General features: G+C 32.0%; 1 protein-coding gene across 2 annotated transcripts in view; it reads left to right on the top strand.

The window, feature by feature from the left end:
* Positions 1-19380, top strand: part of LOC107476982 (alpha carbonic anhydrase 7) — a 31752-nt gene that overhangs the window by 5107 nt on the left and 7265 nt on the right. The window contains exon 1 of one of the 2 annotated variants that reach the window (XM_021137229.2): positions 16259-16354. The exons of the other annotated variant lie outside the window; for it this stretch is intronic. Within the exon in view, the coding sequence (XP_020992888.1) occupies positions 16267-16354 (88 nt within the window). The 5' untranslated portion in view covers positions 16259-16266. Of the gene's footprint in view, positions 1-16258; positions 16355-19380 lie in introns of those variants that run through there. 2 annotated transcript variants of the gene reach the window in all.

Raw genomic sequence — 19380 nt, forward strand, 5'->3', positions numbered from 1 at the left:
AATTATATATTTCTTATATAAATATAATATGTTATTATCTCGGTTCAACTTTGATTGAATTTTTAAATTTTTTGAACTTTTAGTTTTACTAGTTCGATCACTGATTTAATTTTTAGAATTTTAGTTTTAATAAGTAAAAATATTTTAAAATATATTAATTTTAATGAGATCTTATATATAGAATGTCGATAGTTACTCATTTAAAAATATCTTTATATAAAGATTATGTATTATATTTAGTAATTTAGTTAAATATGTCAAATTCTTATTTTTTGAGTTGAAGACAGTGGCGGAGCTTAGTTTAGACAAGGGGTGGCTATAGTCCTCTCAAATTTTTTATAAAAAAATTAATAGTATTTTTTCAAAAGATAAAAGATAATTCAATTGGCTTAAATACTTTACTATGACTTAAAGTATTCAATAAATTTAATAAGTAAAACTCTTTCTACCTTTAAGTTCAAATATAAAAAATTAGATATTTTTTATTTATTTAATTTAATATTATTTTATATTTTATTATTTATTTAATCTAATTTTTTATATAATAAAAAATAATAGAATATTCAATAAATATTAATATTATTGTATTTGTATAAATTGATAAAAAATTCAATAAATATTATAAATTTAATATTTATCCTTCTAACTTCTTCTTTACATATTCTACAGGATATATATTCAAATTTTTATATAAAATAATAATGAAAAATAAAAAATTAATGTATTTTTTAAGAGGAAGGCTAATATTTAAGAATGAGAACATATAACTTTTACAATATCAACACCTGTAGATAGTTCTTCTACTTTAATGAATCACGAAGAAAGTGAAATACAACTTTCGAAAGTTCAAAAAGTTACATCTAATGAGTTTGACCTTAATTTTTCGGAACGAGATCCTGAAAAACGACTTTAAATTTGGCAATATCACACAAACCAAAGAGATGAAGTTAGACGAACTTATTTGAAGTTCATATCAAAAATATTTTGATAATTATCTTCTATCTGGTCTCCCAATATTTTGTTTCAAGTTCTGTCACTGCTTGAAGATATTTTTATATGGTTAGTTTATATATAATTAATAGAAGTTTTACTAATGGAGGTGTAATTGTTCAGATTAGAAGCGTTAAAGAAGAACAAATTGTTTCGCTTCAGAATGCCGTTAATGATGTAAGTTTTCGACTCTTGAATAATTTCATAATCAATATTAAAAAATGTTATATAAACATCAAAATTTAACTATTAAATCAACCATGCATCAATATATAGTTTATACGAATAATTGACGACTTTATATATAGCACACATAAATCAATATATGCTTGTAAATTGAATTAGAAAATTGTTGAAAAAAAATAGAATAATAATGGTTAAAATTTGGACATATGTTACAGGGTCCAGGTGGGAATGCGAGACCAATACAACCAACAAACGATCGCATAGTGCAGTTCAATAAATATCCGCCTTACTTTTCCTTAAATTAAACTCTGATAAAGGCACTCGCAATTCATCATATATATATATATAAGATTACATGAAAGAATATTGGAAAATATATATTTTCACTAACTATATACAAAATATGTACACGATTACATTTTAATAAAGAATTGTGAAACTCTTTTTCAGATAAAAAATTATTATTATTATTATTATTATTATTATTATTATTATTATTATTATTATTATTATTATTGACTTAACATTTAATTTATGATTTTAAAAGAAGTAAATAAATATTGCCTAAAAATATTCATCATGTGATTCAATCTTCTTTTTTTACAGCAATTTCTTTTAACTTTGTTGAAATGTTCTCGGTCCAAAGATTATCTATGTTAAATCGTTAAGAAAAAAAATACTAAATGTGAAAGCATATCTGAATTCATAAACATGAATCATGATCGAAAGAGTTTAGATTTTGTGGTTCTTTCGATCTTTCTCAACTAAATTAAAGCCTTATGTATTCTTAGGCGGTTGAATTGTGATTCTTCTGAAGGGAAAAAAAACAAAGGCGGCTTTGGTATATTGGAGAGCGAAACCCTGAAGACACTATTTATATTTGAGCATGGCACCCATTAAACCCTAAAACCCAAATAAAATAGTATCTAAAGTCCAAAAAATAATATATCTAAAATCCAAAAGATAATTATCTAAAAAACAAAAGATAATATCTAGTTTTATTCTCATCATTTAATTCCAAATCAAGAGTAATAATGACTTATTCAATTTAGTATTTATAACAATAAATGAGATCATCATTATATAAGTCATTTAATTTGAAATAACATAATTTGTGATTATAATTAATATATGTATTGTCTACAAATAAATTAGAAAATTAAATAATTTTCTAACAATCTCACACTTGGGCTATACATATATTCTTTCTTGACATAATCACATCGTATAAACTTTATGCGCGCATTTGAATGCTATTTCTCTCATTACTTTAATAATCTGGTCCGTCTCATATATTAGATATGGAATCACCACAGCTTTTATCACATTAAATGTCGTGACTAAACCACGACAATCACCATCCTAATATACTTAACGACATAGATTAAATTTGGATGAGTAATATGAAAATTGCATGCCAAGAGATCTCATGCATCTCTATTTTCAGCTGATCTAACTTTAAAACTTTATTGAGATCAAACACAATAATACAAATATTGCAAAATAAACATTTCAAATAACATGAAATAAACCATCAACTTAATTCTGCAGAAAAATAATTCAATATATGTCATTGGACATATAGCATAAAATAAACTCCCACTAAATCAAGTCATCACAAATATTGATACCCATCCAAGCAGTGTGCTCATAAAAGACTTTAGGGATCAATCCCTTGGTAATGAGTCTGCAAGCATATACTCTGTTCCTATATGTCCTATAGAAATATGTTTTTCTTAAACTTCTCCTTGACAACTAAGAACTTGATGTCTGTATGCTTCGATTTTGTCAAACTCTTATTGTTGTTGGAGTATAGTACTGCTGACTTATTGTCACAAAATATCTTTAATGGCCTTTCAATGTCATCTACTATACGAAACTCAATGACAAAGTTTCGCAACCATATGCCATAAAATCGGAATCAGAGAACCCAATGATCTCCAAATTTTTTTCATGAATTAAATATAAATACCCATAACGATATTAATCATCTATGAACGTAATAAAGTACCGTTATTCATTTCAAGAGATAGTAGGAAGTGTGCCACATATATCGATATGTATCAGTTCTAAGACATCTTTAGCTCTCTCGGCACCTAATTTTCTTTCGTTTGTCTTTTTTCCTTTTATGCACTCAATGCGGACTTCAAAGTCTGCCAAATTTAGGGGTCCAAGTATTCCATCTGACACAAGCCTCTGAATTCTCTGTTTAGAGATGTGGCCTAGGCGTTTGTACCATAATGATGTCGAATTCTCATTTAGTTTTTATTTTGTACCTGTTTGCAGTATTTTATTATTATATGAATTTAAGTCAAGCCTATATAGATTATCCACCTAATGACCTGAGCAAATATTATTTGAATTATAAAAGAGACTGTCTTTATTGTCTTCGAATGAACAAAAATAACTTGATTTGTCCAAACAAAAAACAGAAACCAAATTCTATCTAAATGACGGTACATAAAATGTCTCTAATAAATTCAAGTAAAATTCACTCGTGGACCATAATCTAAAGGTTCCTATAACTTCGACTGCAACTATATTGACGTCTGCCACATAGATGTATCTTTCAGCATAACTTGGCGATCGGCTCTACAGGCAACCCTGCATAGTAACATTTATATGAGTAGTAGCAGTAGAATCTACCCACCAAATATCAATAGCTGCATAACTTAAACTAGCCTCAAAACAAATGAAAGTAAGAATTATACCCTTCTTTACACGCCAAGTGGCATATTTGGTACAATCTTTCTTCATGTGTCCCACCTTCTTACAGAAGAAACAGGTTGAAACCTGATCCTATTTTTTAGCCTTTTTCTGCTGAGAAGGCACATCCACATTAGCATCACACTTTCTTTTATACTGAGAAGATGAAGCCATGTGTGAGCACTTTTATTCTTATCATACTGTAGCCTCTCTTCTTCTTGCACACAGTGAGATATAAGCTCATTTAAGGGCTAAGTGTCCTTCAAAGTGTTATAACTCACTTGAATTGCCTAAAGCGTGCAGAAAGGGAGATCAAAATAAAATACAAGAGTAAGTCTTCAGATAACTCTAACTTTAGTGCTTTTAATTTTGAAGCAAGATGAGACATTTCCAAAATGTACTCACTTATGTTCCTTTTATCTTTATACCTCATGGAGACAAGTTTGCTCAAAAGGCTACTTGCCTTCGCCTTTTCATTCTTAGTAAAGAATTTTTCATTATCTTTCAAGAACTGTTCGGCATCTTTATTATCAGGAATTGAGTCTTAAAACGTCTCAAGAATTGAGTGCTTCATGATTATAATGCTCATTCGATTGGATATCTCTCACTTCTCTATTTTAACTTCATTGAGATTTTCTAGAATGGAAGTGAGTTTCTCCTCTCGAAGAACTATATCCAGTTCCATATAACCGAGGACAATTTTCATGGTATCATTCCAAACCTTAAAGTTTGAACCATTCAGCATAGGAATACTGCTAATTTATGTAGAAACATTTGTAGCTGAAGGCATAGTTTCTTTATTAGAAAAAAAATATGCAGTAAACATTAGTTAAATAATGGAAAAAAATCATATTGAGATATCTAGAACAACATTAATTTTTAATCTTTGAATAGAATAATTAATTGTAAGTGATACTCTCATTATAGTAATCAAATATTGTCAAATTTTCTGTCACACATTAAGCTTTTCTTTGGACCGACTGAATGCGCACATGGAAACTTAAACTTCGCAACCTATTTATTACCGCATATATTTTCTATTAATTGGCCAAACAATAATCTTTCTTTGGGCCGATTATTGATCGCATAATTAATAGAAAATAAACCAAAAGTGTGCAATGCTTATTATTTGGCCAAACAATAAACTTCATTGGGCCGATTATTGTCCGCATAAATAATAAGTATTACTTTATTCTTAATTAGCTACCCAAACATGTATTTACCATCAATATGTGTATGTAATTCGTCCAAATATAGATCTTTCTTTGGGCTTACCAATATTCTCATGAATTACATATCAACATATTCCTAATATTTTTAAATAAATCAATTTTCATAAAAGAGGTTACTTTGACAGTATAATCAATCACTTTTTTCTAAAATCAAATCTTTATAAATAGGTGGGTATAATAATCCAAATTGTTACTAGTTTTTTCATATAACAATTAAAAAAATTTAAATCGCAAAAAAAATTAAATCTTAATGGCATCTTTTTCGGACCTTAAAGAAAAAAAAACGTGATTATAACTGTGCAATAAATTCATGTGTCAAAAAATTTTTGATCCATTAAGATTAGAATCAATCATTATAATTCAATCCACAAAACATAAAAAAAAAAAGAATTTACCAAAAGAATGAATCCATATGAAATAGTGAAAAAAAGATAAACGAAGAACTTTTTTTTTCTTTAAAAAAAACTGAATTCATATTCAATTCATATTCACAAGTTAAACTATGGTGCATACAAAATTTTTTTTTATAGTAAGTATGCTTTTGATGTACTATTTGTGTATTCTTTATACATTCTTTATGTACTCTTTTAATTTTATTAATATGTGCTACACAATCCAAAAGCAGCACATATTTGAATCTAATTTCATAAACTCAAATTAAGATTCAAATTCAAATTTAAAAAAAATTATAATTTTTTAATGATTTAATCATAGATGGCTCTGATACCACTTGTTGGAATTTTCTCAAAATTCATTAACCCAAAAATTATCCATGTTAAATCATTAAGAAAGAAAATGCTTGAATGCGGAAGCGTACCTAAATTTATAAACATGAATCATATGATCGGAAGGGTTTGAATTTTGTGGTTCTTTCGATTTTCCTCAACCAAAGCCTTCTGTATTCTAGGCGGCTGAATTGTGACTTTTCCATTAAACCCTAAAGTCCAAATAAAATAATATCTAAAGTCCAAAAAATAATATATCCAAAATCTAAAAGATAATACCTGATTTTATTCTCATTTAATTCCAAATCAAAAGTAATAATAACTTATTCAATTTAACATTTATAATAATAAATGAGATCATAATTATATAATTCATTTAATTTAAAATAGCATAATTTGTGATTATAATAATATATGTATTACCTACAAATAAATTAAAAAATTAAATAATTTCCTAACATAACCATCACAGAATATCTGTCACTATCTGTTTGATTTATTGTAGTGTTAAAAGATTTCATAAACAAACTAAAGGGCAAATCACATAGATAAGCTAATGGAAGCAGAATATTACACAAATCAGCCAAACCGGAAACTGGTTCATGAATATATCCAACCACGTTTCTATGTAGTTAGAACCAGGTCAATTTGAACTCAAAATACATGTAATTCGAATCACCTTGATTCGAATTATACACACTCACAAACTCACTAATTCGAATCAACCTGATTCGAATTACACTTTGCTTAATTCGAATCAGAGTGATTTGAATTACCCTTATGCACGAAACCCTAAGTAGTTCGAATCAGGTTGATTCGAATTACTCAATTTTTGCCTCTAGTAGTAATTCGAATGGGGTTGTTTCGAATTACAATGGATTCGGCTATAAAAGGAGTTCGAACCCACCTCATTCGAATCACTTTTCCATTCTCATACCCCACCAAATCCCAGAGAAAACGACCCAGATTCGCTCCGATGAAAACTCGATCAGGATACTCAGCCAATGGGGGACGATCCGAGAAGACTATATCGCTTGGATGGAGTTGTTCATATAGCCGGGGTCATCAACGACGAGGTTAGTTGTTAAAATTTTTTTTCTTAGTGGTTTATTTTTGTGGATTTGCATGTGGTTTAAGTGAATGGTATTGCATGTGGTTTATTTTAGTGATTTTGCTTGTGTTTTTGTTGGTGGTTTATGTTAGTGGTTTATGTTAGTGGTATTGCAAGTGGTTTATTTTAGTGGTTTTATTTGCGGCTTTGTTGGTGGTTTATGCTAGTGGTTTTATTTGCGGTTTTGTTGGTGGTTGATTTTAGTGGTTTTTTTTGCGGTTTCATTGGTGGTTTATGTTAGCGGTTTATCTTAGTGGTATTGGAGTTGGTTTTGTGTGTCGTTTTGCATGTGGTTTATGCTAGTGACTTTGCATGTTGTTTATGCTAGTGGTTTTGCATGTGATTTATGTTAGTGGTTTTGTTAGTGATTTCTAAAGTGGTTTATTTTAGTGGTTTTTGCCCTTGATTTTGCAAGTGGTTTATACTAGTGGTTTTGCATGTGGTTTATTGGAGTGGTTTTACATGTGGTTCATGTTAGCGGTTTATGTTAGTGGTTTAGGCCTGCGGTTTTGCAAGTGGTTTAAGCTTTTTGTTTTGCATGTGGTTTTTGTTAGTGGTTTATGTTAGTTTTTTTTGTTAGTGGTTTACGTTACTGCTTTATGTTGTTAGTGGTTTCTGTTAGTAATTTCGTAAGTGGTTGTAATTATACGGTCCATGTTATGCGCAGCCCCAGCGATGCATCTCGAGCATGCGGCGGCAGCAGGGCATGCGACTCGACGAGAGGTACGTTCCGTACTTGCAGATGGCCGGATTATACCATCTTGCGAGACTGAACGATAGATGGTTCAGATTGGATGAGCCCCTTGTCAGTGCGTTCGTCGAGCGGTGGCGTCCAGAGACGCACACATTCCACATGTCGTTCGGAGAGTGCACGATCACACTACAGGACGTGGTGTACCAGTTGGGGTTACCAGTCGATGGACGTTACGTCAGTGATTTCTTGACGGATTTCCAGGTATACATCCAGGGTGGCCATCCGGCTTGGGTGTGGTTCCAGGAGTTGCTTGGTGTGTTACCTCATGCGAACCAAATTCAGAAGTTCGCAGTGAACTGCACGTGGTTCCAAGAGACTTTCAGAGAGTGCCCCGAGGGAGCTAACGACGAGACAGTTAGGCGCTATGCTCGTCCCTATATCATGATGCTGTTGGGCACTCAGTTGTTTGCCGACAAGTCCGGCAACCGTATTCACATCATATGGCTACCGTACGTGGCTAAGCTAGAGGAGATGGGTGGCTATAGCTGGGGTTCCGTAGCACTAGCGTGGTTGTACCGATGCATGTACCTAGTGACCAACAGACATGTGGTGAAGTTAGCTGGCCCATTACAGTTACTTCAGTCTTGGATCTTTTGGCGCTTTCCTGGGCTTAGACCTGCTGGTATGATATGTTCAGCTAGCCCTTGGCCTCTAGGTACTTTTGTTGGAGTATTCTATTTTGAGTTAAATTATTTAATTCCCTATCCACTTATAATGTTATACTATTTTGTCATACATTTCTTTCGTTATAACACCGATGTGAGTTGCAGGTGGTCAGGTCACAATCCTTCCGGTAGCGAGAAGGGACCTCGAGTGCAGATGTGGAGACTGAGAATAGACCTGTTACAGGCCAGGGATGTAAGTATACTAACCGCTTATGTTTAGCTAAGTGATGTGGCATATTTTGAATAACGATATGGAGGTAGACGACGAGGGCGTAGAGGCCAACGCAGAGCGCATGCTGCGGTGGATGATCATGGTGATCATCGAGACGATGACGATGATGGTGATCAGCACGGGCCCAGTGGGAGAGACGCTGGAGGCCATGCTGGTGTACGGGGTGTTAGTCCCCATCATGGCGGTCATGGTGGAGAGTGGTGCGGGTCGGGTATGGGAGATGGTTCGGCCCATGGTGACGATGGACTTGGATCAGGGCCGCTTGACGATTACTTTGTTGGTGTTCCCGGTGACGAGCACACACTTCAGGAGAGTCAACCATGGGTTAGTCCGAGGACGCTATTTTCGGACTTGCTGGCTAGTGATGGTCTTGATACGGATTTCGGCGGATCACACTTCCTAGATGAGATTAGTGCCATTATGCAGGAGGATGATGCGGCATGACAGCGGGGTCAGATGACGGGGACACAAGCACCGTTAGATGTCGATTTGAACGAGCCTCCTTCAGTGCCTCCTCCTGACTATTTTGCATTGGGTGGTGCCCCTCCTTCCGCCTATGCTGCTGGGTCACATTCAGTTGCCGGACCGTCTAGGGCACCCGTTGGCGGAGAGTCAGTTCCTTCAGGGTCTTCCTCACGACCCTTGCCAGTCCAGCCTAGGCCACCTGCACATGCAGACTGGGATGATGACGAGGATGACATTGAGGATGAGGAGCCGCTCGTTCGGAGAGGCGAGAGGACACGGGTTCCCCGTTGTTGCTTTACCGATTTGCACCTATTTAGATGATTTTGTCTTGGTGTATGACTTATTTGTATGATCAGTGTTGTATTTTAGCTTCCTTTGTTTATGTAAGTTACGTATGTGTACGATCTGAGTTGTATTCTGTTATCTATGTTAGGTACCTTATTGCTTTCTCGTGTATCCGTTACTTTCAAAATTGGTGTACATTGTTTATTGAAGTTATTTATATATGTTGGTTATCACGTGTCAATGGGACTTTGAAGATTACGTTATTGCTTTACGTATTTGTTGGATATGTTAAATTATCAGTTCAGAAATGGAACACATTGATTAATTAATAACCAACGCAAAGTACATCACATTGAGTTTAACAAATTTTTTCGCTTAACAACTTCAAGTTACAAACCCTAAAATAGTGGACTTTAAATACAAAAGTGAAATCAACATAACAATAAAGCTAACAACACACCTACTCATGTACCCCCCTATGACTTGGTCCTCCGACCTGTGGGCAACTCCGACGTGTGTGTCTTGGTTGCCGACAGAGGCCACATTTCTTCAGCCTGTTTGGATCCACGTCATCCGTGGTAGTCCGTATCCGGGTCGACCTAGGATGTCCCTCGCTCGCACGCCTCTTGTTGGGGTCTGGTATCACTGTCAGCCCATCATATAGTGGCCAGAAACCCTCTGGAATGGGAGGTGTGAACCCCATTCGATAGACACTAAACACGGAGCTAAGACGATACACCTGGTGGACATACGGCTGCCAAGTTAGCCGTGAATAAGCACAGCATGCCAGGGCATGAGGACACGGGAAATGAAGTGCCTGAAAGTATCCGCAATCACATGTCTGAGATGCGAGCGAGACCCTATAGCTACCAAGTGAGAACGAACCAGTAGGAGTCGTCTCCGAGACGGTGAACTCCGAGTTATCTCTATCGTACAAAGTCACTGTGAAGCACCTTGCCGTCTTCAGATTGGCCTTTATACACTTCACCAAGTGTTGACTGAATTGTTGTCCAGTCCCCAGCTGGGCCTCAGCCTTTTTCCTCTTACGGATGAATAGTCGGCCAACCTCCCGTAAGTCACCTTCACTAACGAGCACACAAGGAGATTCTTGACCCCCTTCAGGATTGAATTCACACACTCGGAGATATTTGTCGTCATGTGCCCAAATCTCTGACCCTCATCCCGATGCTCTGTCCACAATGAATATCCAATCCGGTTCGCCCACTCACATATGGCAGGGTCTTCGGACCGCAGAATATCGAACCAGTAATCGAACTCCACCTCGGTCTTAGCATAAGTTGCATTCACAAGAAGCCTCCTTGCGTCCTTGCCCTTGAAGGTCAGGGCAAAATTTGCTACCACATGTCGAATGCAGAATGCACAGTAGGCAGCGGGAGGTAGCCATCCCCCGTCCGGAGCCTCAAGCGCGGCCTTGATGCCGTTATGCCTGTTTGATATAACCAGCAGACCCGGCTGCGAGGTCACGTGCTGACGCAGGTGAGAGAGAAAGAAGGACCAGGACTCAGCATTCTCTCCCTCGACTAATGCGAATGCAACAGGGAGTATGTTGGAGTTCCCGTCCTGTGCAATCGCGACAAGCAAAGTTCCCCCATACTTGTCAGATGGGTGCCGTCAATACTCACCAACGGCTTGCAATGACGGAATGCCTCGATACATGGTGGAAACATCCAGAACAGTCGGTGAAAATAAGCTTGTGACTCGTCCACCTCTCCCCCAACTCGAACAGGGCTCGTCCTAAGGACTGCAACAGTACTAGGCATCGTCAACTGAACTCCTAACACCCACCTAGGCAGCTCGTTGTACGACTCATCCCAATCACCATAGATATGGGCAACGGCCTTCTACTTCGCCAGCCAGACCCGCATGTACGTTTGCCTAAACCCAAAGTGTGCTGCCGTGGCATTTAGGAGCACCTTGATGCTGACGGATGTATCAGCCCTAACCATTGGCATGATGAATGGGCATAATGAATGCCGATATCACATGATAATCCAAACTCCTGTGGTCACTGGAGATGGACGTTGCGAGACACGTATGTGGTCCGTTGTACCATTTGACATCCCAAATACCCTTGCGCTGCCGGAGACTAAGCCGAATCAACCATGTGCACCCATTTCCAAACTCAGAACACTTCCCAACATACCAGCGATAGTTAAACTCCACCACCTTGTATTGTGCCCCGCGTCGGATGCTGTACTCTTCACACTTAACACGGCCTCGTCTTTATCCTAAAATTGCTGACTAACCTGAAACTCTGTCAGACCTGCAGACCCTTCGGCATCTCTAGCACCAAATCCAGCAGGCTCCCCAGGAACCCCCTCCTGCCTCATGACATCCAAGTCAAAAGATGAAAAGTGCGGAGTGTACTGCTGTGTGCTAGAGCTAGAACTACTTCCCGCTCCAGCAGGCTCACTCGCTCCGATATCGTCGCCACTGTCATCAGCAATCATATCCGGCTCCACATCATCATCCTGTGCATCATCCAACAATGCATCTCCAACACCAGCCGATGCAGCACACTGTAGAGAGGTCGGCACAAAATCTCCTATTCCAACCTCGCCGCCTCCACTACCGTTAAGATCAACAGCGAACGAAGGGGAGGCGACAGACTGAATTCGAATTAGTGTGTGTATGTGCAGTTGTTTATAATTTGATGATTCGAATTATGTGAAAATAGAGTTCGAATTTAGTTGGTTCGAATTATATATAAACATGTATTTGTTGATTCATGAACTAGAATTTAGTTTAGCATATTTGTGTAAAAAATTGCTGACCTTGGCTTAATTGAGTGTTTTGCCCAAACTAAAAATCCATAATTTGAAAAAATTATTAATGTATGATTACCCTCATGAAAATGGAAAAGCAGAAAGGGTTGATTAAAAAAAATGTAATACGTACTATTGGAATTCATGATTGGAAACAAATTGAATTAACTTATGAATTTAAAAAAAAATATTATAACTTTAAAGGAATAGATTATGTATAAACGAAATTAAGAATAAATAGTTACATGCTTTTTTTTATTTATTAGATCATATATAGATAAATTCTTGTCATACATTTATTTTTTTGTATTATTAAAGCATAAGTATTTAGGTCAATGATTAACATTTTGACAATATTTTCAGCATCAAATAACTCAAAATTTATCCATGAACATACTCAGCCATTTTCACCCTCGTCATCCACTTAATGTAATTTATAGTATTAAAAAGGAGTATCATTCATATATAGTTTATTTATTAATTAATAATTAAGTTACCACATATATCTATAAAGTAAAAACAGCAGATATGTAGAGTCATTGTGAGGTCGTTAATATCTCCAAGGAATTGAAGGTAGGGTGTTCAAATTCAAACCGATCTAAATTAAATCGCTCATTCAATTCGATTTAAATCAAAAATCGATTAAAATTGCACTAATTCAGATTTGATTGGATTCTATATTTTGTAAACTGCTGGATTGAATTGAATTTCGGATCTACTTTTCATAATCGATCCAATCCAATCCAAACCGTACAATGTGCTATAATATTATTATTTTATTATTATATTTACAATTATACTTATAACATGTTCAATTTGTTATACATTTTATTATTCATGTATTATTATTATTTAATAAATATTTATGTTCAAAATATTATTTATTTATTTATTTTACCTAACCTGTAATTTTATTTCTATTGTTATGTTATGTTGGTTTTTTTAAGATATTGTTAAGACTTGTTATGTCATTGTTGATTATTTAAAATTTGATATTGAGACTTGTTATATGTATTTAATTTTTTTAATTTAAAAAACCGCAAATCCAAACCGATCCAAACTGCTTGTAATCGGATCGGATTTTCAAAAAAATTTCATCCAATCCAAACCGCATCGCACATAAATTAAGCGTTCAGATCGGATGACTTTTTTCCTTAAAACTGAACCAAACCATACCGCGAACACCCTAATTGAAGGTAAAGTGTTAAAAGTAGTAGTGCCCTTCAAAATGAATTAAAAACGCTGGTTCAACTCATTTATTCCTTTAAATAAATAAATTTTATTTAAAAATTTAAATTTGTTTAAATTTCGAATTAAATAGACTGAATTTAATTAGTTTGATATTTTAATATTATTTAATTTTTTAAAATGGCTTTTTATTCTAAATTTAAAAACGAAAAATTTTAAATTTTAAAATAAAAATTAAAAGTATAATCATTTTAATTAAAATTAATTAATATTAATTAATTAGAAATTAATTTTCTATACTCGTACTTTTCCAATTAAAGAGAACATTGGTATGTGAAAGTTAGGGTGTGTATGGGTCGGGTGAAATCGGATTTGATGTGAGTCAGATCCGACCCGAAATATATATCGGGCCTATTTGTTAGACTCAAATCCGGCTCTAGACTCGATGAAACTTATACACTTTCGAGCCACGATTATACCGATTAAAATCGGGCCGTTAACATTATATTACCTTAATACCTTCTTGTAAATTAGTATGTAAAAATATCTAAAATTTCAAGACTCCAACCATTATTTGACATGGTAAAATTCACTTAGAAAAATATAATAAGAACCAACTCTTCTCTAAAATTAAAATATAACCATAATTAATACTAATATTGTCTAATAACATCAAATATTTAAATTAATACAAATAACACAATATTATGCATTAGTCTAAAGTCTTATGCATTTTAAACATAAAACATTAACTTATAATCATATATATAATGACTAATAACACAAAATACTAAGGTTTACAATACTTAAATTCCACATAATAATAACAATCATCCATCACTAATAATACAAAATATTAATTGTGTATGATGGTCGAGCCACCGGGCTGATTTCGGGTGACCCGAGCCATGGCCCTGTCCCGACCCGAAATAATGACCGGGTCTATTTTTTAGACCCGTACCCGGTCCTAAACCCGATAAAATCAGACCACATTAGTCCCTAAAATGTTCAGGATCGGGCCAAGTCTTCGGGTCAGGCCGGGTCATGCACACCCCTAGTGAAAGCCGCCTCGAAAAGAATTTTGATCTTCTAAATTTTGAATTTTTATTTTAGAGGGTAAAATGTGATCTCTCATTTTTGAATGATTTTTTTCTCATATTTTTTTTTATCCCACCTATAAAAGAAATGATAAAAAATCACATTTTATCTTCTAAAATAAAATTCAAAATTTAAAAAATTCAAATTTTCTAAAAAATACTGAAATGGTATACATGCATCTTTTTCTTAATATTTAGGTAGAAATTAAACTACTCTATATAGAGTACTTAGATTTTACTATTTTAGTGATTAGGGCTAGAAATTATTAGCAGCCGCTATTTAAATTCATAGGGAGGGAACATTATTAGTAACTAATATCAATGTACAATCTTGAATATTGATGCGAGAATATTCCTTGGAATTTGGGTTTTTTGCCTTTTTCTCCATTTTTGTTGCGTTGGGTTGTTTTATTAATCAAAAATATTTTAGCTAGGAACACCAAAGTGAAATTAAAGCAAGTAAATACCACTAAAATTTAAGTATTTTTTTTGTTTATTTGTTAAGTTTTTTTTTTTTTTATAGTCTGCCATGGACTTTGTCCTCATGTGTTCTGATATTGATGATAACCTCACTTGTTAAAGCTAAGCATCCCTATTAAATATATGTTAAGTTGCTTAACCTTTTCTTGGGTTAATTAATGAGTTTTATTTTTTTTTCAGGTATTAATAATAGTGTAGTAAAATTTTATATAGATATAAATTTTATATTCTTATATTAGAAAAATTAAATATTTTTAAATATATTACTTAAAATATCATGTAAACGTATGTATTTAATTGAATAATTATGCAAAATCTTTTACACTATTAATTTATAAAAATCAAACTCTTAATTTCTATAGTGTGAAAACAGATTAAATGAGGTATTTATAATAATGTAGTTAGGTAGCCAAACCTAGTTTAGAAATACCTTGATCAATTTTTGTTTGTTTGTTGCGTTAATAAACTAGTTAATTAATATATTTGAGCTTTATAAATAAATAAAAAATCCGAGCTTTAATTTAATTTTCATTAGTGTGGAACGGAGTGTCAATTTTGTTCTTGTTGAGTAAATCTTTTTAACGTGTGGATAAATAAAATTGTTGAGTAAATTTTTTTCTTGTGGCATAAAAAAAATTAAATAAAAAGTAGAGTGATTTTTTTTTATTTAATTTTAATTTATCTTAAATTTTAGTGTAGACAAGTGAAATTAAGTGAATTTTTTATTATATAAAAAAATTAAATAAAAAATAAAAAATTATTTAATTTTAATTTATTATTTTAAATTTTATTTTTTTGTATTCAATTTCAATTCTTATGTTTTTGTTTTTGGTTAGTTCTTTGTCACATTGTAAATGGAATTTATATGTATATAAATTTTGACTATGTTATATATATATTAAAATTAGTCATTAAAGTTAGTTACTAATATAAAATATATATTAAAATATAAATATATATTAAAAATGAATTAAACTACATATATATTTAATTTATACATAAATAAATTAATAACTAATTTTAGTGACTGTTTTTAATATATAAATAGCATTTTTAATAAACTTAATAGTTATCATTAGTAAACCTAACATATTAACGAAATGTAACAAGTCTTGTATTATTGGTTCGTATATAATTCTAGTAAATTGGAAATTGTGATTAACAAAAGTTTCTTCAATTTAGTCAAAGCAAACGCTTATCTCATGTTTGAAAAATGAGGGCCTCCTTATTATAATTTAATTAATCCAACTTTCTTAATTTTCACAACTATATGTATAGCACCCTATAAATATGAGATAGTTACATCTTGATCATTGCCACATAACAACACATCAAAGGAGAGAAAACAAAAAATTCTTGTTCAAATGGGAAAGTTTTCAGCGAAGGTTTTCATTTGCAGTTTATTTGCAGCACTTGTTTTGCTATCTTCCCCAGCAAGGTCCCAAGAAGTTGGTAAGTACTTAATTATTATGTTAATTACCATGCATGCAGATATTAATTGATTAATTGTGAGTTTAAGATTTCTATATATATATATATATATATATGTTCATTTTTTTTATTTTAATAAAATCTAAAGAAAACGTATAAACCAAATGTACGCTTATTTTTCATGACCTAGTGTTAGGATATGATATATATTGTTGTGTTTGTTTATAAAAATAAGACATTGAGACACGGATACAGGATACAAAATTGTGTTTGATAGAAGAGACATGTACAGAGACAATGTGTCCAAAGACACTGAAGTAATGAACTAGTGTATTTTTACTATTTTATGTCTATCCTGACAGGAATGGCACGAAGACACTAACAAGGGACATAACTTATTTTTTATTTTTTATTTTATTATTTTTGTTAATTTTTTATAATTATATTTTTTATTATTATATTTTTTATCTCAAATTTTTTTAATGATAAAAAATAAAAATAAATTGGATTTTCATAATTTGTTTTAGTTTATCATCAAACAAAATATAAGAATACAAAATTTTGTGTCTTTATCCATCGTGTGTTATTTGATGTGTTTAAATAGTGTTAATTTGTTTTTATTTATTTAACTAATTAATTACAGAGGATGAGACCGAGTTTAATTACGATGAAAATAGTGATAGAGGACCATCTCAATGGGGAAACATAAAACCAGAATGGAGGACGTGCAAAACTGGAAGAATGCAATCACCAATTGATTTGAATAAGAAGGTTCAACTTGCTAAACTAGGACCCCTTAACTTGAACTACAATCCCTCCAATTATAATACCCTTAAGAATAAGGGTCATTCGATAGAGGTAAATATTATTTTTCTCTTAATATTTAGTTCCAAAAATGCATCTTGAAATTCAATTCAAACTTAGCGTTATAAAAAATTAAAATAATTTTGTTTATTATTTGACTATTAATTCGAATTTGTAGTTCAATAATCAAATAGTCAAGCATGATAAATAGTATAAAAAAATAAAAATATTAAGTGAACAAATTATTTTTATAATTAAGTCTAATAAAATCTTTCTTTTTTTATGTTTTTCTTTTTTTTTTTAATTTTTCTTCAACTAAAATTTTTTGTTAGCAATCCTTAATTATTAGATCGGTTTAGTTGAACATAATTACTAAAAAAATTTGATCATATAATAATGTCACCACTCACCATATAATAATCATTAAGCAAATAAAATAAAATTTGACTCCCTTATTAATATTTTTCTTTTTCAACTAATTGGTTGTTTTATTTGTTTGACTAGTTGGGAATTCTTCAACCAACAAGCTCTCTACAAATTAATGGAACCTCTTATATACTTGACAATATACATTGGCACACTCCATCTGAACACACCATTAATGGAAAAAGGTACATACATATATACCAAATACATAATCTTGACGGTGAAAACTCAGGTGCAGTCTTGATACTTGAGAGCCGTAAGATGATTTGACTAAATTTTTATCTAACGGCTCTTAAGTATCGAATTCACGTGAATTTTCACCAATCTTAATACATAAGTTACTCCATCGTCACATTTATTTTTCTTCTTCTTTATGTTGATCTTTAATTTCACACTAAAACTATAAAAAGATTGTCATGAAAAATAATATTATTGAAGACTCGTCCACACAACAACTATATATAAACTCATATAAATATACACTCCATATAATTATTTTTTTAAATAAATATATTATTTTATTATAACCAGTTGAATCTCAATTGAACCTTTTACCAACTTAATTATTTCTAATAATTACTTATGAGTAAAATTAAATATATATTGTTGCAGATTCGATCTAGAGCTACATCTGGTGCATCAAACTCCAATAACTAATCAAATAGCAGTAATTGGAATACTTTACAAGATTGGAACAAGATCAGACTCAGTATTATTATCGGTACAATAATTTTTGCACTCAATAAATTTATTTATCTCGTAATTCTAAATTATAAATTATAAATTGTGATTAACAATTTTGTAGCTAGGGGAACCTTTGGAGGCACTGAATGGATCAAGTGCTGGAGCGAGTGTATCAGTGCCTGCATTTGATCCAAGGGTGGTTGACATTACTGGCAATGACACAAAATTGTATTACAGATACATGGGTTCCTTGACTACTCCTCCTTGTACAGAGGGTGTTATTTGGACCGTCCTTGAGAAGGTTGTTAGAAATAAGAGGCTAAACTGAAAAAAGGATTTAAAATTTTAACTAATTTATTATTATTATAAAAAATAAATTATCATTTGTACTCATAAAAGATACAAACATTAAAAAATATATCCATATAAAAATAAAATGATAATTATAATCACAGAATATGACTTTTATGTGCCAAGAGTATCCAAATATTGGTTATGAAATTGGTCTGTTAAGATACTTTTGGCACACTAAGATATCTTCTGTGATTATAATTGTTGTTTTATTTTTATATAATATATTTATCAACATCTGTATCTTTCATAAGTACAAATGATAATTTATTCTTACTATAAATTATTTTATATAGGATATAGTTTGAAGTATTGTTTTGGAAAGTGGATAAAAAACTAAAAAATAGGTCAAATTAATCTTATTTTATATTCGTTAACTGGTTCAAAATATTTTTTAATTATATATTTTATATATAAATATATTATGTTATTATATCCGGTTTATTTTCGGTTGAATTTTCAAACTTTTGATTTTTTAGTTCTATTGATTTGATTTTTAGTTCTATTAAAATTATATTAATTTTAATGGAATTTTATATATATAGTGTTGATAATTACTCATTTAAAAATATCTTTATATAAAAATGATATATTATATTTAGTAATTTAGTTAGATATCTCAAATTCTTATTCCTTTTACTTGAAGATATTTTTATATGGTTAGTTATGTATGTGTGTATATATAATAGAAGTTTTACTAATGGAGGTGTAATTGTTCAGATTAGAAGCGTTAAAAGGGAACAAATCGTTACGCTTAATAATGCCGTTAATGATGTAAGTTT

The sequence above is a fragment of the Arachis duranensis genome, chromosome 3, assembly GCF_000817695.3.
Source record: "Arachis duranensis cultivar V14167 chromosome 3, aradu.V14167.gnm2.J7QH, whole genome shotgun sequence".
Classification (NCBI taxonomy): domain Eukaryota; kingdom Viridiplantae; phylum Streptophyta; class Magnoliopsida; order Fabales; family Fabaceae; genus Arachis; species Arachis duranensis.